The 20000-nt window shown below is 34.3% G+C and overlaps 1 protein-coding gene across 5 annotated transcripts; it reads right to left on the bottom strand.

The window, feature by feature from the left end:
* Nucleotides 1-386: 386 nt before the first annotated feature.
* Nucleotides 387-18380, bottom strand: LOC126670974 (uncharacterized). Of its 5 annotated transcripts, none has more exons than XM_050364643.2 (23): nucleotides 18197-18380; nucleotides 16465-17499; nucleotides 14873-14988; nucleotides 14128-14336; nucleotides 13034-13153; nucleotides 12629-12757; nucleotides 12420-12545; nucleotides 10457-10512; nucleotides 10259-10358; nucleotides 8873-8990; nucleotides 8507-8716; nucleotides 7946-8270; nucleotides 7433-7526; nucleotides 6280-6388; nucleotides 5917-6182; nucleotides 5671-5795; nucleotides 4916-5150; nucleotides 3732-3920; nucleotides 3356-3642; nucleotides 2093-2300; nucleotides 1760-1999; nucleotides 1485-1567; nucleotides 387-873 (listed from the first exon to the last, which is right to left on the bottom strand). In XM_050364643.2, exons 2-23 carry the CDS (start codon nucleotides 17298-17300, stop codon nucleotides 711-713), a joined length of 4344 nt encoding a protein of 1447 aa, XP_050220600.1. In that variant the 5' UTR covers nucleotides 17301-17499; nucleotides 18197-18380; the 3' UTR covers nucleotides 387-710. The 5 variants fall into 5 exon arrangements, with proteins under 5 accessions (XP_050220600.1, XP_050220599.1, XP_050220602.1 ...); XM_050364642.2 differs by having other exon boundaries at nucleotides 18201-18380; XM_050364645.2 differs by having other exon boundaries at nucleotides 387-870; nucleotides 18201-18380.
* Nucleotides 18381-20000: the final 1620 nt, after the last annotated feature.

Genomic DNA, 20000 nt, shown 5'->3' with positions numbered 1-20000 from the left:
CTTCTTTACCAATGCCATCACAAACGCCCCATCCTTAATGAATTTTGTCAGTTGATGAGGCTCTCTAAACGAATGAAAAATTTAGAGCAAAAGACTACTTAATACCTCTTTCGCGGCTTACGATAATCAACTAGAGCAATATTAACAATGATAGTATGAAAAAAAATATAATGAGAATACTCATTCTAGTAAAATTTAAAATAAAATTGTGGTCCGAGAGGAACCAACTATTTTTATATAGAGCTGTTCCAAAACAGAGATGGCCTAATGGTCTGTATCAATAGAAGACAAACCAACTGCTTGCTTATGAAATAGCACATATTTTGAATAGAGGCCTAACATCATTTCAACATAAAAAAAATTGAAATCAGCTTTTAAATTGGAGATACTGAATTACCTGGAAGACTTAACACCAAAAAAATGTTTATCTTACAAAGAATGATTTCTCAATCTAGTGTAGTTTCTATAAACAGAAATTATAACTCGCTCATTGACAAACCTTGCTGCTGACATAACTTCCTTCAACCGATTCCTGCACCAATCATACTTACAAATAGACAAACAACTGCACAGCTATAGTCATCTATTCTTTACAAAAGTGGGAACAAATTTACACGATAAAGCAATTGAACCTTGGTTCGAGCAGAAGACGAGGCCTCTTCGTTCTCTGAACTTCAACGTGACCGATTCAATCATAATTCAGCTTCAAATCAAGAACCAGACTCATGAGCCCAAAAAGCATCTGGATCAGGACAGAACAAAGAAAAGTCTTGCATTTCCAGATTAGCGATGTGCCAATCGACAAAACGAGCTTGAATTGACTTCAGTAGCAGAAGAATTGTTGGCAATAGCCACCATTTGTCATCTTCCCTGCTGGCAAAAGTTTCAAAAGCTTTTATTGATGCTGGAGTGGATCTCCGAAATCAGGGTGGGTAAGAAATTCAAAAGTTTTAATTAGAGCATTTTTTAAATTTCAAAAGAAAAGTCAAGAATGATAATGGATTCAATTTAATCTCCCAAGTCAGGATAGAGAAGATAACCTTCTGGTCTAGGGTTATACAGGACTCTTTGTATCCTCCAAAATGTCCTTTCACTATTTATATTTTCAATCAAATATCGCAATTGCTACCATCTAATAAAAGTTCATTTTATATCCTATAAGTGAAACACAGTGAATCATGAACAAATGGAACATGCACATACTGGAGTACTCACATGCTAGGTAGGCATGGACACGGACACCGGGAAAACGGGACACTTGAACGTGGACACGGCGAAAGGCGTTATTTTAAGGTTGTTTATGTTAAAATTAAAGTTTCGTGTCTGACACGTTTCTGAAACGGGAAACGTTGATTGAGTGAAAGTGTCCGTTCTTGCAAGCTCACATGCACGTGTTTCACAAGATTTTTTTACCATCATTCTTGGTTTGCACAGAACAAAATGTACATAGAACTATTACCAAAAAATGAATAGTAAAATTTCACCTTCTAATATTCCATGAGTTTGCCTTGGCAGGTGGATGAGGAGAAAATCCAGAGTGCAAAATGCCACAAATGAAGGCTACACCCTGCAAAAGCAACTCGACAGTTATGAAGTTGACGAAAAAGTAACTCATGAAACAATCATGTGGATTAAGCTGGATTTCTCCAGAAAAATAACAGGTTAGCATTAACAGAACACTGATTTCCATTTTAATTTGTCGACACTATTGCCTAGCCAAAACTTAGACCTTTTCTTAAAAGGCACGCATAGAACTTACTATACTAGATAGAGATGTAGCATTCCACAATGCATATATACGAGAGAGTGAAGCTTTTCTAGGTTCTCTGCTGAATAAAGCATTCAAGCCAGCAGGAAATGGAGAAAGCAAGGAAAGAGGAAGAATAAGCAGGACTGCAAGGAAAGCACCAAGAGATATCCAATAAAACTGAAGCAAAGTAAGAACGGTGACAGAAATGTCTGCCAAAAGCATGATAGTTATGAAAAGCTGCAGAGTGTCCTGAAACAGAAACATTTAAGTATTAGATACAGAAAATATATTGATAATCAACCTAGTAAGTAAGCGGTACCAAATATCATTATATCTACCTACCTGTCGACCAACAGGTCGTGTATTGTGTAATAAGCGAGAAAATGGGAAGAGAAAGTCCCTTCTATAATCCAATGACTTCAAAGTAGCATCATTTATGAGACCTCCATTAATTCCTCCTGTCATCTTTTTACGAGATAAAATTTGGCTTATGTAAGGCTGATCTTGTTGCAGCTGCTTTACACTTCTGCTTGTACAAGATGCATTCTTCCTACAAAGTTAATAGATAACTAGAATAAGTAAGAATATTTTTAAGACAATGACCATAACATAAATTTTAAGAGTAAAAAAAGCGAAAAAGAAAAGCGAAGTTATGAATTAATTCAAATTTATCACAACCCACAAAACTACAGGAGTTACTATGAAGATACTATCATTTATCTCTGAAAAGGGCTCTAAATTTTTTAAATCTAAAAGTATCCAGTTTCTACCCAACGTAAATCTATTAGAAGGCCAAACCAAAACCAATTTTACAAACAGACTTCTCAATGGAATATGAAACTAAACGCAACATGAAGCCATTTGGTTGGAATATCAAAATGTCAAGGTGCTTTCTTGTTTCATATAAGTAAACACTGCACAAGTCTGATTGTGTTGCATTAAGAACTTGACAAAGTTAACTGTTATCGTTTTTACTCATTGAATAAAATGTTTTAATCAAATAGGCCTCTCTCTCTCTCTCACAAAAATGCATCAAGTTGAAAAGTCCCAACCCTTGTCCACTAATAGTCCCTTGGGAGGGGCCTATCCACATAAACCAGAAGGCCAATAATACCTTAATAGTAAAGCCTTTATTTACAAATCAAATTCACTACTTTTCAATGGAGGATTGGGCATTACACTAGTTGAAAGAAAAGAATAAACCAAATGAGACAAAATCACAATAATGGAGGGAAAATAAAAAATTAGAAGGTAAAAGTGAATCTATATTGACTCTGCCAGCTTTATGGGTCTGGAAGAAGGATTAAAATCCAACTATGAAATGCCAAATGACCACTAAAATCAAACCTGTTTTAAAGTTCTTATGTTCAAGCAAATATTTTTAATTTTCAACCACAAACCTCAAATGAAAGGTTCATAAAGTTTAAACAACATTAGACGTGGAGGGTGAAATTGGTAAAACTGAGGATTATCTGATTTGATAAAGTGTTAATTTATTTGACAATTAGAAAGCAAATACTCAATGAAAGTGAACTCATAATTCCAATATGAGAACTATTTTAATGAACCATAAACAGATAGTCCACCTAAGTAGTGGTTTGATACCTTGTGCGGTCATAACTTCTTCCATCAAGCAAACCAGACTGATGCAAATTGTTGAGAGAGAACTCGCCAACCATTACTAATATACCCAGCTGATAGTAACCAGAAGCAGTAGCTTGGAACCATCCAAGCTCTATCTTGACTCCATGAAACTCAAGTTGAGGGTTTGCATGACTGTTGATCCAATCAATGACGGGAAGCAGTGCAGACCTGATAGAACTGTGCCTCACAGTTCTCAATTGAGCATTTAAACCAGCTGCCAAACGATTCCAGACAGAAGCTGGGACATGCTGAAAATGACATAGCTAAGCGTATCAGATGGATAAAAGAAGGAATAATGAAGTTGGACAGAGGATGAGTGAATTATGTGAATGCATACCTGTCCAAGAAGATTGGTCAGCAATGCCTCACTGTGAAGACTATAGGGCGACATATAGCTGCCATCCCCACCAAAAATTACACACATGGGGAATCTTTTCTGTATTATAGAAACAATATCCAAACGCTTCTCATCACCACCAAGAAAAAAGTCAATGTATGCAACCATTAAGTCCGGTGTTGCTCCAACCTGCATCAATCGCCTCTCAGACTTCAAATAGTTCCAAATTAAAAGAAATAAAAAAATCATTGAGATAAAGATTAATTAAATAATTCGCTGAAGGAAACGAGAGATCAATTTCATACGTGAATCAAAAGCAACGAGATGGTCCAATCTCATACAAGAAATGAGTATACCATAACAGGTATACTCCCTCCGGTCCATAATATTTGTCGCATTTGGCAATTTCACATAAATTAAGAAAATAATAAATTTGTCTTGATTTATATGCTCTTTTACTAAATTGTCCATATTAATTACTATTTTTTCATGTTTGACTAATCCTTTCATTCTTAGTAAGTTATTTATTGCTAGGGACAAATTTGGAAAATGGCAATAAATGCTCTCTTGATATTCTAAACATGACAAATATTATGGACCAAAACAATTTCTCAAATGCGACAAATATTATGGACCGGAGGGAGTATAGTTCTAAGTCTTAACACATGATTGATATCTCTTTTTATAATTAAGAAAGCATAAGATCTGGATAAGATTATAAAAAAATACCCATATAAAAAGGAGCAGAATATCATTTCAGACAAAAAAAATGAGATGTAAATATATATAAATGCTCAGCACCCATTAAGAAGTTCATTTTATTATTTTTCTCTCTCCTATCCAGCACCCATTAATAAATTTCATCCTAAGACACCCAACTACTGAAATTATTTAACTCATGGAACTAATTTATACCATCACCCTACCAATGAGTAAGACCCTTAATTAGCTACTGTGGTTCGAATGACAATGAAATTCATAAAAGTATTTTGGCATTAAATGAGACATTTTACACTTGATAAAGTTGTAAGGCTCAAATTTGTTTTGGTCTTCTGAAAAAAGGGATGGGTTTTTAAATATAATTTCCCCATCAAGTGTCTTCAAAATTGATTCAGTTTATAGGCAAGTTTAATGTTTCATGCAAAGAAAGTGGCGACTGTACTGTAGAGCAACACAAGTCAAACCTTCATCCCTTTGTACAAGGCTCGTGATCGACAAGAACGAAGACATGAATGGTCATATTCAGACTTGACATATTCCTGAAGTCGATGAACTTTATTTCTTCTCCTCCATTGTTTCCAAGACCAGGCACAAGGATAAGCAATCACTGAAAGTATACTGTGGACTGAACCTTCCCACCAATCATATGCAGCAACTGAGTTGATCTCGTCAATAAATCTGTTAAAAGCATCTTCATACCTGCAGATCAAACGCCTTTGCCGATATGAATGAAAAATATGGCATAGAAAAAGAAAATGCAAACACTTCCTAATATTTTGTATTTCGCAATATGCACAAAGATGTGCTCAAAGACTTCACAGTCAATGTGTGGCAGCCTAAATAAATTATTGCAGCTGCCACAATCGTTTTTTTTTTAAGAAAACAAGATTGAATTAAAGAGGCATTTAAGAGTAGTAGGTGCAAAGGCCACATTGGCAAAGAGTAATAGCTCATAACAAGTTTAACGCGCATAAAGGCTCCAAAGTAAAGGTAATGTCAAAAAATAGTCAAATGAGCATCATTAAGTTGCATATTATCTTACAACCATGGCTTCAGATAAAGTCAAGGAACTGGGTTGAAAAAACTACAACCTAAGGCTATTTTGAAGATATTTAAACCATGACACTTGAGTGAGGAACACACTTGACTAAGCATCCTGAATGATGATGATCAATTCTGCTATCTTTAAATGCTCTCTACGGTAATAAGGTTTACTTACACAATCTCAATAATTGCATCCGGAGGCGAGTATGGAAGATGCCAGGGTTCCCTAAAATTGTTGGGACCCATAAAGTACATCCTGTAGACATGGCTCTGAGTTTCTTCAGTTCTTGTTCCCCGTACCTAGAGTTAAAAAATTGTAAATGAGAAAATGAAAAAAGGATAAACCAAGCAACGGACCTTATTAATGTTATAATTTCAGAAAATTAAGCTGAAAAAGGAATGATGGTTATCAAGGTAGCACCTCCGATAAGGAAAGTAGATGTGGAAAATGGTGATGACTCTGGTGCTCAATTGAGTTTGCAAGGCAAGCAGAACTGGAGCCAACCAATTTTATTCTCAGTGTACTCAACAACACAGCTAGAAGCACCAAGAGGCAAGAGAGAAGAAGGGAAAAAGGCCAAGGGCCTCCAAATGTATACATGAGCTCCTCAAGAGGAGTATAGCAATTGGGCATCCTGTATCTGTCAGATATGCATTCATAAGGACAAGATGGCCGGGTAACTCCCCCTGCAGTAAGCTCAACTTCAGATTATATGAGCGGGAAAAAGAGAACGGGAGAGAGGTAGAAAGAGAAACTCCAGTGTAAAACAGTATGATAGTATACCTCGCACATATATAAAATTTGCACGATTAGGAAGAAGCTCAAGTGAACAAAGAACGCAAAGACTTTCATCAGAACCTTCAACATCTTTGTAAGTGCCAACAGGGCATTCCTGTTGATAAATGCAGAACAAACAAGATCTAATAATAAGCAGTATGCAGCAGTGAAGGGACAATAAATAGTTCAAATCTCAGTCTCACATCATACAAGAACATGGTTAAAAAAAATTCAGAACTACCTCACAAATTCCAATTAAGACGCCATTTAAAAGAAAATAGAACACATAATACACACGGATGTTCCCATTAACAAATTTCATATAATGTCCCACATCTTTAACTTGATCAGTTTATGCTTAATGAAAGAAACTACATACTCGCAGAGTTGCAGTTGAAATCTCTTATGTTTTTCCCAATAGAATTAAAAGAAAAATGTAAGATTATTCAATAAACTGGAAAACCAAGAAAACCTCAGGTTGAATGCATTACTTTAGCATTTGCAACAGCTAAACATTGTGCGAAAAATGATGCTCCCCTATTGCAACACCTCCTCCCCTACTACACCAAGGTGAATTACCCAACAACATCTTTGGAACTTCTGCCTATATTAAGCGGAAAAATGGTGAAGTAACTGGGTAGTATAGATTGCTGCAGAAATGGTCTGAAGCTTCTCGATTGAACAAGATTTGGTTTAAGAACAAATTGAAGCAAGGAGGTTTCTTGGCAGAAGAAACATAAGAAAAAAATTGCCACAGCACAAAAAAGTCCTAAACCAGCAAATTGAGGCATTTATGATAAGAATCTCGAAATCCAATGGTATCTACTTGGCTTGATATTGAGGAAAATGCCTTTAGTTCATAATGATATTGTTTTAGGAAGCATAAAAAAGAGTAGGATTGATGTAAAGAAGAATTCTCAACTAATGTAAAGATATTCAAAATTTCAACAGGCTTAGCTTGTACATGTCTTTTTTTCCCTATTTGGATAAGGTATTTTGCACCGCAAAATTAAATAATGAGAAAAAACAAATGGCTAAGACTTTGAACAGTTCAAACTTCAAAGAGATACTAGACTTGATTAATAAACAAAATGATATAAAATACAGTGGACCATAGAATTGCAAATAAAAGGCAAGTGTAAGAACGCAATGTATGTACCTTGCAAAATGTGCCATAAAGACCTTTAGGACATTTCTTTCCAGTAACAGTGCCTTCTTCCCCCAAAAGACCGCCATTATCACCAGCACCTCCACTGTTAAACAACAAAAAATGCTGACATCAAGCAATGTCTTGGCAGTTATATGCACAAATTACTCCTGGATATAGTGCACAAGAAAATAAAGGAACTATAATTAGATAGTATTAAATTCCTAATGCAGGAAGTTTCACATGCAGTAGTTGTTGGACTACATTTTATGAATACTCATATCAGGTTATCACTACCACTCTGGGATGCATATTTATTTTGTTGATGTCTATTATTTTAAACAACTATTCAATTTAAGAATGTTAGAACTTAGGACGTCAAGTCTGTAACAGTCTATCACATCAATTCAAGGCATATCAAATTGGCAGTTAAAAGTTAACATTCTCCTTGGTGGTCTTATTCAGTTGTTCTCAAATAATTATAACATACCAACATTAAGCTGCTAATATTTCACAAAGACATACCTAATTTTGATTGAGCCATTTATACTTGCAACTGGAATATATTCATTCCCACTCTCTATCTTAGACCAATGAAAATGAACTCTTCCACCTCCACCTCCACCACCACCAAGAGGACCACCACTCCCACCTAGGACAGACAGGTATGAGTTCTCAGCAAGCACAAGTTCCTGAAGGAAAAGAAGGACTGTCCCACCAGAACCTCCACCAAGCCCACCAATCATGGAACCATTACTATTTATTAATGCTTTATCAAAGCTTTGGCCATCAGCCTTCAAATACCCGTAAAGATGAAGCTTTAATAATGGCCACTGAATGGACCCCATCACTGACAAATATGAAAACAATTTGATAAGCATGATTAAGAATTGTGTCAGTATGCAGTTCAAATGAAATTCAAAGAACAAAGCCAAGCGAAGAAAATATTTTTAGGGATTTAGCTATAGTCTAGAAACTTTCAATTTAAGTGTCCTAATTATGTGAAAAACAAGAGAAAAAGCAACTAAAATAATGCGGACATAAGGAGCTTCTTTTTATTAAACTTATGATATATGGAAATATTACCAATCATTCCCCCTCCAATCACATTTCCATAAGACTGATCAGGACCCTCAGTTCCACTTCCCAACTCACAAGGGAGATCAGCATCACCATATTTATTACCACCATCACTCAAAATCCCATTGAAATATCCTGAGCCTCCCCGTCCTCCATGCCCAGCACCGCTACCAGCTCCATTCGAATAATTCCCTTTTCCAATACCTTCACTGCAACCTGAAATTCCAACACCAGATTTCTAGAAGCATAAACATAAAACCATAATTTGTTGCTGAAAGAACAGTAACTAGTATAACGACTTTCAAATAACCAAAAAAAATGATGAGGCTTGGAATAAAAAAAAGAGAATAGTGCTAGGTTAAATTCCACTACCTAATCCTGACGCAGTGATGAATCCGCTAGTATCAACAATGATAGTTCTAGCTCTGTGGATGTGGATAATGCTTCCCTTAACAATGCCACTCACAAGGAGATCCTCAACGCGACAAATCTGCCATATTAAGTAGACATTACTGTATAAATACTTTAATCAAAGAAAGATTTTCAGAGTTTTTAAAATCTTAAGATAATATGAAAAAATGCATTAATGAATAAGGATGAAAAGTTTAAACTGAAACATAAACAAACAGAAAGCACAAATTTGGAGTATAATCATGCACTGGAATTGACTTAAGTGGCAATTTGCCCCTTCAACTTGTAAGCAATGAACAATTAACACATAAATTAATTTTGTGGGCAAATTAGTCACGAACTTGTCGATTATGGGCAATTAACCCCATTTTGGCAATTTGCCCCTCAACTTGTAAGCTAATTGTTCCCTAAATTGACAATTTTACCCCTTCAACCTGTAAACCCAAATGGGGTTAATTGCACATAATTATCAAATTCGTGACTAATTTGCCCACAAAATTAATTTATGTGTTAATTGCCCATTGCTTACAAGTTGAGGGGGCAAATTGCCACTTAAGTCCACTGGAATCATAGCAGGCACTGCCTCTTCTTGGCAACCATGCCAGATCTCCGGTTGAAATTTACGACCACACATCAACTTTTTGGTAAAACATGCGAAATGCAAAATTTTGAATTCAATTTTCCTGCCCTATTGACATGCAATTTTTTGGTGGAAGATGGAGAGAGATTAATGGATTTACTTTCTTCATTTTAACTAGGACTGGCATACAGCAATAAACACCACGAGAAAAAATTACACCAAAAGAATATGAAAAAAAAATTATGCCCATAGTCCATGTAGCAAATACTTCTACAAGTTCTACTTCAATGAACGAAATTTTACCATCTAAACACCTGCGACCAGGAATAATGTATCTTTTTGATGGGAAATAAGCAGGATAATTGATAGTGCATCTCAGTTACCTATCCTATTGGTTAATAATGCGATGCTTCATCAGATATTCTAACTGATATCAAGGTTGCAACACTATTGTATTCCTGGACCCTAAGAATAAAGATGCTGAAAAAATTCACAAAGCTAACTACATAAAACAAATAAGTCCCAAAATTATTGTGGGTGTTGGAAAAAATTATGGTAGTTTGAATTGGTTATAAGCACTGTTGACATTCCATGGAATATCTTTTTTTTCAAATTGAGGTCATACTGAAGCTACAACAAGCAAGGTTAGCATCTCCCATAAGGTCATTTTTAATTTTTTAACTGATTAAAGTGATGTTCTAATGGATTAAGACACATAAAAATATTAGAATTTGAGACACTCCTACTTAGTAGAATGCAACTCTTACTTGAAGTGAATAAGATAGCGTATAATTGAAATGACAATCATCTGGAGGAGTTATCAAATCCATTGGGCATTCCCTACTCTTACATAGTGATTGCATAACCCTATATACAAAAAGAAACAGAATATAAATAAATCTTATAAATCTTTACTTAAAATGAGACAGCATATCCTAGATCCTCAAACGTAAGTTCATACTCACACACTTCGGCTTGCATCATCACCCAAGGGAGCCTGTAACAAAGAACCTGGTCCAACCTGTGACGCAGATTGAGTAGTTAAGTATGCATTATAGAACCCAAAAACGTAATTACCAATCAGCTTTACCAGCAACAGATGAATATGCAAAGGAAAAAGCTAAACTAGACTTGAAGAAAGTTTAAGAAAAAAGAGCATTAAGAATTTGAAATGCTATCAAGACTCAAAACGAATAATGTAAATGTTATCACCCACATGTCGAGATATGCCTCTGGGACTGGTACTTATAGGTTTGATGCTAAATACAAATCCCACTCAGCATCAATCAGTTCTCATGCCTAGCGTCTAAAGGAAGAAACTAAACACTTCTCATAGTTCTCTAGCTCCAGCTAAATCAGAAAACAAAAAGTAGCAAAGCTGGGACCTAGAAGAACATAGAATAGGAACATCAACTTTTTGAAGTCCAGAATATTATCTTAACAATGGGATATGTGTGCTTATCTAAAATTTGGAATCCATGAGAAACAAATCAGCATCTCAATACGAACTCCTAGTTTCTTTATAGTTATTTTTAATAGCAGTCATTAAGATTAATATTTCTAATTATTAGAGAACAAGGCAGGAAATGGTGTTTAATTTTATTCAAATTAACAACGGGCCAATTTCATAATGTCACAATAGTTACCAGAATCAATTTTTTCTTCTTCTTGAGGAATAGTTACCAGAATTGTAGTGCTCATGAATAATTTATTCATTTGATTCCTAGACAAGATTTGATGACTTGAGAAACTGAATTTACAGATTTGCAATGAATACATTATGAATACTTAATATCTACAGATATCCTGAGAGAGGGAGAATTTTGTACCTCTATGGCTAGGCTACAGTGAAATTAGTTTCTATCTACATTCACAAGGAAGGCATCATTAACAAAATAGTTATCTTTAATATAAAATGTGTAAAATGTAATTTTTTTAATAGCTTCCCATATAAGACTTAGAGACTTTATCGAGTCCAAATACATCTTTTGGATCAATACTAAGTGTATGTCTACACTTTATTCTTACTTACAGCAAACCTATGCACTAATTTGCTGCGATTGCAGATATTTTTCTGGGAATTACCATATTTGGGCTAAAAATATTTCATAGAAAATAGAAGATACTTTCTCGCGTTTTTTGTTTTTAGGGGCAGAGAAAGATATTTTCCAAGCGCATAAATTTTTTTCAGGCATGGGAAATATTTGTATATTAATAGATTTTAGCATAATAAACCAAAAGATTAAAAAGAAAAAAGAAATTACAATATGTTTCTAACATTGGTGTGAATCCTAATTACTATCATATGTATATTTAACATTAGTGTGAATCCTAATTACTATCATATGTATATTTAACATTAGTGTGAATCCTAATTACTATCATATGTATATGTTAGTAGTACATCAATTTTTACTACATAAAATAGTATATTTTACATCTAATAAGAATTTAAAAAGTTAGAAAATATTGATTGATTATGTTTATGTTGGAACAAAAAGTAAACCTTTTTAGATGGATAACAATTTGGTTTAAATTCCTCAAAACATTACTTTCATTTTGTTCTCTAAACAATTTAGTATTTCTCAAGTCAATTAGATCAAATAGAAAATTGTTTGTCAGTAAGGTTTTCAATGCTAGAAGTTATTTATCTTTTCAAGTCAGTTTCCAGCCTTAAATCCAGCAACATAAATTATCTGCTTCTGAATAACACTATAATGGAATTTATTTTCAACCAATTGTTGTTTTAGACAAATCAAAAGGAGCTTAAAAACAATAAAACAAAATCAGGTCATTAGCACTCTAGCACAAAGGTATTGAAAATTGTAATATGGTAGAGAAGAGCACATATTTAAAAAGAAAATAAATCTCAAATTGCAAACAAGAATAAAGCGAAAGGTAAGTAACCAAGCAAAACTAAGTTCTTACTGTTATATTATAGAAAAGAGAGAGGGAAAGTCGCTGGCCCTTGATTGCATCACCATGACCTGTCAACTTCAGTAGCCCCTGCCCATATACACCCAAATTTGCATTCGAGCTAATGACCGAGTAAGCCTGCAGAGAAGAGACAAGATCAAACAGGGTAAATGAAATTTTCCGTTAAAAACATGGTCGGATGTCAACTGAAACCATCATACCCGTAGAACAATCAGATTTCTGACTTCAAGGATGGAAGCAGTAATAACAGTATTCCCCCCTCCATCAATCTCAATCTTCGAGTTCCACATGAGCAACATTTTAACAGCAACTCTAAATGCGCCAAAAACCTTTATTTTAGAAGTGGAGCATCCCAGATTATTAATACAAGATGACCAATAACTTTTGCAAAGTTTAAAAGAATAAAACTCAACACTTATTCTTCAATAAAACAGTACATACTTTTACATCTAACAATTATGACTGCAGAGAAACAAATTGCAAGCAACATAAAATAATTAGCCGAGGCACTTTGTGCATTTAGCTTTTTCTTATCAATGAAAGACAATACAAAACTGTATTTAGCAGACAATCAGAATAAAATCACAAGTCTCCAGATAATATACCTTTATTATGGAATCACTCATCAGAAGTTCTTCAGCCACAAGCTCAAATTCTGATACTGGGTATGCAGATAATCCAAAGACAATACTGCCTCCACGATATACACCAATTTGGCCTCTGACCTTAATAGTAATAGAGAAAGGATTTTTAAGTTCTAGAAAAGAAAAAGAAAAACACATTACTTTAGAACAAAAGTAATAAAGAAGATGCATGAGCAAATTTCACGATTCAAATTCCAGAAAACAAAGTCAAAATGTAAAAAGTAGCAGAAACAATTGTATACTTTTAACAATATAAAAGAAAACCTAAACAACAATCTTTTGGCGAAAAAAGAATAATTTTTTTGGAACAACCAAAAGAAAATCTTTTATCACACGCTATCATATTGAGCCATGTCAAAAAGTAGATAGCCAAATCACATGAGGGACTAAAAATAATGCTTTTTATTAAATCATCATGAACTAAAAATGAATAGCCAAATCACATAATCAAAAGAGGCAAGGGCTTATTAAGAACCCTTGATCGGGCATGACACCTTATTGTGCTAGTTCTTTTGGCAAGCTTCACGATCTTCAAAAACAAAAACAAATGCACAAAAACAAAACCAACAAAATAAAACTTATGCTAGCTGCACGTTCAAAAAGAAAGAATAGTAAAGGGATACCAGTTCATAATACAAAAGAAAAGTTATTAAACTTGACCAATCAAGCAAATCTTTAATCCTAAATCAGCATATGCTGTCAAGATGAACTACAAAGATGGAATGTGATGCTAAGGTGGAAAATGTGTCATTTACAGGCCTACCTAAGTCCATATTATGGCAACTCAAATAGCAACTAATATGCTTGAGTATCATCTGTCAAAAGGAACTTAAATGTCTAACTAGGAGAATAATTACTGAGAAACACCAATTGAAGAGTTAGATCTTGCATGAGCTCCACTTAAGATAAAATACATTCATGGAGAAACTAAACTTCCAGAAATAACATAATCATTTGCCAGAAAACATTGAACACCCTTTATCAAATTTTACATGAATAAAACTAGGATAATGCATGCAATAGCAATGAATTGAATACGAAAAGGATCAGGAAACCTGCACTCTAGTCCAAAGCAGTGGCACCAATACTTTTGCATTATTCTCCACAAAAACATTTGACCAAAGAGGTGTAGTAGAAAAATCAAGCAAAGGGGTCTCTGTTTCTGTTGTAACATTATCATTGCCAACTCTTAAGCTTAGTAAATCTGCATTGAAGAATGTACCAGCAGCACCAGCATTTGCGGGACAGCCAACACTAGGGCCACCTGCCTCCATAATAGAAAAAAGTTAGCTCAAAAAGAAGGCCATAAAGTACTGGTGCTGCAAAAAATTCCATAAAGAAAAAGTATAGAAAACTAAACATATTAATTATTCATTGCAAAATTGCTGATAGAAAAAGCATAAATTTCATAATAAAGAAGAGAAATAAATTATGCATAAAAAACACACTGGTCCGACACAGACTTAAGAGAAGACAAAACAGCAATAACTCAGTTAATGTTAGAAAGAGTATAGAGTACTGCTCTTGGAACGGATTCGTAATGGAGTTTGCTATCAGTTATCACATCATACAGATTATCAGCACATGGAATGCTAGAAGTCAAAGTCAAACTTTAGACATGATAGAGAAACTAATACATATAAAGTACAATCAAGAATTCCAACAATGGTCCTTTCCGCTAAAAGAACATCTGCAGCCCTAATCATCTAATCATTGCCATCATTTGAATCTAATAACTGACCTGAGAACAAAATATCCATAAATTGACTGATTGCTATCTAAAAAAATACAGCTGCATACCATGAACAGTAACTTTAACGTCTTCTTGTATGCTGTAACAATCAAGAGAAATTCTTCCACCACCACCTCCACCTCTTCCCCTCCCACCTGCTGCACTGATGATACCATATCCTTTTCTATGCAATTCAACATTACTCAAACAGTTAAGTAGAATCGGTACATGATCAGCAATATATTACGGAAGGCATTACATATCTACCACTACTAATGCAAAAGAAATACTATAATGATCTATTCTAGTCATTCGATCAATGAAGTTCTGCAGATTTTCATGGACCTGAAAATGGTCAACATATTTCTAAATGCCCAAAACACAACTAAGAGAATTTTTCTTACAGCATTTTATGCAATACAAGAATATGAACTCAATTGTAAAACAAATGGAATTCAGCAGTTTACAAGCTTTGATATAGGAGCCATTGGTTACAGCAACAGCCAAACTCTTATTGTGGTATACGAAATATTAAATACACTAAGAAAGAAAGAAAACAAGGTTTAGAAAAAGAAAATAAATATCTTACAGTCCTGCCCAACAAAAAATAGCAAATAAGAACGAATGCGGTGCCCTCAAATGAAGCTCGACAAGAGGGAAGGAGATGACACTAGAAGCCCTTAAAATAAAATCCCATTATAAAATAGCTGAAAACAATTACTAACTTTTGATAATAAGGGCACTCCTCGTGATCTAAATGTTCCAGGATACCAAAAGGATAAAACATACAGACACAACGTCGAAAAACTTTAGCATCTTGTCCACCTGAATGTTCTCCATTTTGAACCAACAAAAGTATCCACTGTCTTGTAGGAAAAATACCCATTTTCTCCTTGTAAATACCAAAAACAGCTATTCCCCAACTCACCCCATAATTTAAGATAAAGCATGAAGCAGATTCATCATAATTACGAAGCATAGTCTATCCTATTTTGACATGTGCCCTTTTTGAGCTTCCTTTGCCTTTGTGCAACAAATCATTAGTGTGTACATTTCTGGTAACTGCTCTGCAATTCAATTAAGAAAATACTAAACAATGCCCACCCCGTCTATTCTCGATTGGATAAAATAATAAAAACTGCATCATTGTATTATACTTCTGTAAGTAAACACTTATAATGAATAAATATAGGTGAGTGTTAATGAGATTCCTTTGATAAAAACCAATGCAAAGGAAATCCCTATTCTAATACTTTGACGGCATTATTGAGGAAATATGTCAATGCCCGCTCATCTCTTTCTAGATTTGGGGAAATAAAAAAAATGCATTGCAAAACACTTTTGAGAGTAAACCAAATAATGAACAAATCTAGGTGAGTGTTAATGAAATTTCTTTGAAAAAAACCTATGCAAGTGACGGATGCTAAAGCAACATGGTGTTGTATATTCTCCAACCAACAGGAAAACTTGTACTTTCAATGCATTATTGAGGAAATGCGTAATTTTGTTACGCTGATAATGAAAAATTGGCATCTCCCGTTCATGATTCTTGCATAGCTAGTTATCATCAGCTGTTCTTTTATCAAACAGATGCATAAATTAGAAAGAGGCAAAAAAAGAGCACATTCATATAGTTTTCCATATAGGCATTAGTACTCACAGCTTTACTGCATGCACAAAGATACTTCCACCAGAACCACCTCCTCCATTTAGTCCACCATCCCCACCTTCTGCTGTGACAGATCCATTCAGGTATAGTATTTCCCTCACATTAAGCTTGACACGTCCTCCGCCATTCCCCCCAAACTTGTTCTTAGGAGATGTGCCACCACCCTTACTTCCATAACTCCATGGCTCAGCCAAGGTTGACCAAGCATAAACATCACCACCCCAGTTATTTGTCTTATTCTTTGCCAGACAAGAAGCACCACGGCCGCCATGACCTCCACCAGCTCCATCATAACCAACCGGTGTTCCACTAGTCTGAGGAGGTGGAGGCCCCCCTAAGGCAGTTGTATTTATAGACGAGCCATGATCCATGGTCAAGTTGGCAGCAGCAAAACCAACTGAACCAGCAACAACGGACGCATATTGACCGAGTTTAACATTTCCGGACATATTGAAAGTAATCATACAGCCTTCTAAAGGGCACACAATTGAAACATGGGACAGTATATCCAGATTTCCAGTACCATATACGTAAAGATCAGAATTCAAATACAAGCTTGACTTCAGCAAGCAGGTGAGATTAAATGAGCCAACTCCATCAAGATCCTCACAAGATACACGATAGTTTGGAAAGAAAGAAAATTTTCTTGGTTGTGCGGAGCTGAATGTGCCAATTTTAGAGCCATTGCTTGAAATTGATCCAGAGTTATAGAGCCAATTTAGAGAGAGGCTATTCTCATCTCTATATTGCTCTTTACTAACAGAAAAGGTGGCTGTACAAAGATGTACCAAAAGAAGGAACCAGTAAATGTACCCTTGCATTACCATCCCCTGAGTACAGGGACTTCCGTCACCTGTGCATAGATTTTAGGTTCTAAAGCCTCGAGCAAACCTCTGCAGTCATACCTTGTCCATTACAACGCCCCAGAATCCCAGATGTTTAGAGATATGAGTATTTTCTGGCAGAGCCGCGCCTCTAGATTTGAACATGCGTAAATGAAACTTCAAGAGATAGATTGTCGATATCCTGACAAGAACACAGAAATCAGCTTCAAGTAAAAAAAAGAAAACTGAAGCATGAAACTAGAACAATATCCAGAGAAATGCTTATGATAATTTGATATGGATTTTAACAGATGGAGCAAAATTCAAACTAAGAGACTTCTTTCATCACAATCTAATAAGAAAAAATCCGGCAATCAAGAGAATTGTTCTCGATCAGTAACACAATGCCGCCAAAACAACACATTTTCTAATCAGCTTGAATACATTAATTTCCATCCATAAACCTTTCATCTTTCATATTCCATGAGTCATGTGTGCCTTGTTTAACTTATTACTCAGAAATAAGTAACAACAAATAGAAAATTATCGCTTAAACTCGACAGTTTAATATAATTCACCATATATCATCAAAACAAACCTATTTTTCAACAGCAAATTCTACAAGCATTATGTACCATACACAGCAGCGCATAAAATCAAACACAAGATCTCGCAATCAAATACTACACTGATTCATCTAAATAACTTAATCAAGTACAAGTATTATAATTCTTACTGAGCACAAAACGAAACTTAAGCTGAATTTCACTAATACAAACATAAAACGCCATGGATCGTTCATTTCAAGTTCAAAAAACATAAGAAACTCGCAAAATTGAACAGAAAATCAAATCAAAAACTGAATAATTCATGAATCAGCTCAAGAAGGAAATTCTTACTCACAGTGAACTACGGAATTCGGAGAGATAAAAGTAGTGTAAGTGAGAGAGAAAAGTAACAGTTAGGAAATTGATACTGAATCTTGACCATTACAGTAGAGTGAAGCTTCGCCTTTTAATTTTTAATTCTGAACGGTTTCTTCTTCTACTTTTTTTCTTTTCTACTTTTTGTCTCCTTGCTTTCTATTCCTTTTCTTTAATTTGTCTATTCTTTTATTATTTGTTTCTTTAAATAGAATAATTAAGTGCTAATTTTCCTAAATACGTTTTTCGCCAAAATAATACAACTTTACATTGCAAGTTTTGAGATTTATTTTTGACTTTCTGCCCTAACTTTATTTACCTGTTTTGTTTTTTTATTTACTAAAATACCTTTTTCGGTTTTTCAATTTCGGTTTTTGGTTTTTTCGGTTCGGTCAACCAAACCGACCGAACCGACCGAACCGACCGGCAGTTTTTTTATATAGTGTAAAATTAGTGTATATATAGTGTTAATTTTTATTTTTTATAGATTTTTTTCCTGGAATTTTTTATTTTATTTTTTTATAGTGTAACGGTAGTGTATATATAGTGTTTTTATGGTGTTTATATAGTGTAAAATTAGTGTATAAATAGTGTATAAGTAGTGAATTTATGGCATTTTGTAGTGTTTTTCGTGGTTTAACAATGAAACACTGCAAATACACCATAAACACTGCAAATACACCATGTAAATGCACCATAAATATACTAAAAACAGCAGAAATACACCATTAATACACCAAAAATACATTAAAACGTAAAGATATTATAAAATTATTACAAATGCACCATAAATCAATATTTTCTTTACAAAATCAGTAGCAATAAACAAATCTATGAATAAGAGAAGACAAAATAAATAATTTTATGAATAATAGAACAATTTTATAAACAAAAAATTATAGATCTACAATAAATTATTTACAAAATATTTAGATCATTAAAAAAACCTAAAAAATTACACAAATCTAAAAACGAGTCGAGAAATTCATAGCGCGAACGGAAAAGACGAACGGACTAGCGCGAACGGAAAAGACGAACGGAAAACGACCGGAAACAACGAGAAATCCATCGGAAGTAGACGAGCGGAAGTGCGACCGGAAAGACGAACAGAAAAGACGAACGGAAAAGTAATCGGAGGAAATAAACTGAAAATCGAATGAAAAAGAAGAAGAAAAGATGAGAAAAGAAGAGAGAAAAAAAAAGGTGGCTATGTAAAAGTTTAACCTAAAATGTGATAAGGCTTCTTTATATAGTGGGTATTTTTGGTAAATAAGTTAGCTTATTAGGTCATGTAGGATAAGAGTAAAAGATGGGCCAAAATGGTGTAAATATTTTACATAAAACAGATATTTAGAAAATAATCCCAGTAATTAAGCGATAAGTGAAATACGTATTTATCTCTATCTTTTATTAAATTTAAATTTATATAAATAACATTAATTATTGTGTAAGGATTTGAACTCATAAACTAACAATTTGTTGCCGAATATTTGTATTGAAGTATAACTTATTGGCGAGCCGGTCTTAAGTAGAAGAAAAAATCACACCAATTACTAAAAATATTAAAATAATTAAAGAAATACTCTTTAACTTTGTTTATTTACACAAATATCAAGTTCACTTAAAAATATTTCTAAAATTGCCAAAAAATAATTACAAAAATATGGTGTATAGGGGTGAGCACGGCTCGGTTCAGTGTCCAAACTCTCTGATCCAAATCAAACCACCCTTGAAATTCTTAAACCAAATTTTCCTAGTATGGTTTACAATTATTTTGATT

Source organism: Mercurialis annua, linkage group LG3 (assembly GCF_937616625.2).
Source record: "Mercurialis annua linkage group LG3, ddMerAnnu1.2, whole genome shotgun sequence".
In the NCBI taxonomy this organism is placed as follows: domain Eukaryota; kingdom Viridiplantae; phylum Streptophyta; class Magnoliopsida; order Malpighiales; family Euphorbiaceae; genus Mercurialis; species Mercurialis annua.
The sequence above is the reverse complement of the archived record's forward strand: the minus strand, read 5'-3'. Positions and strand labels throughout refer to the sequence as shown.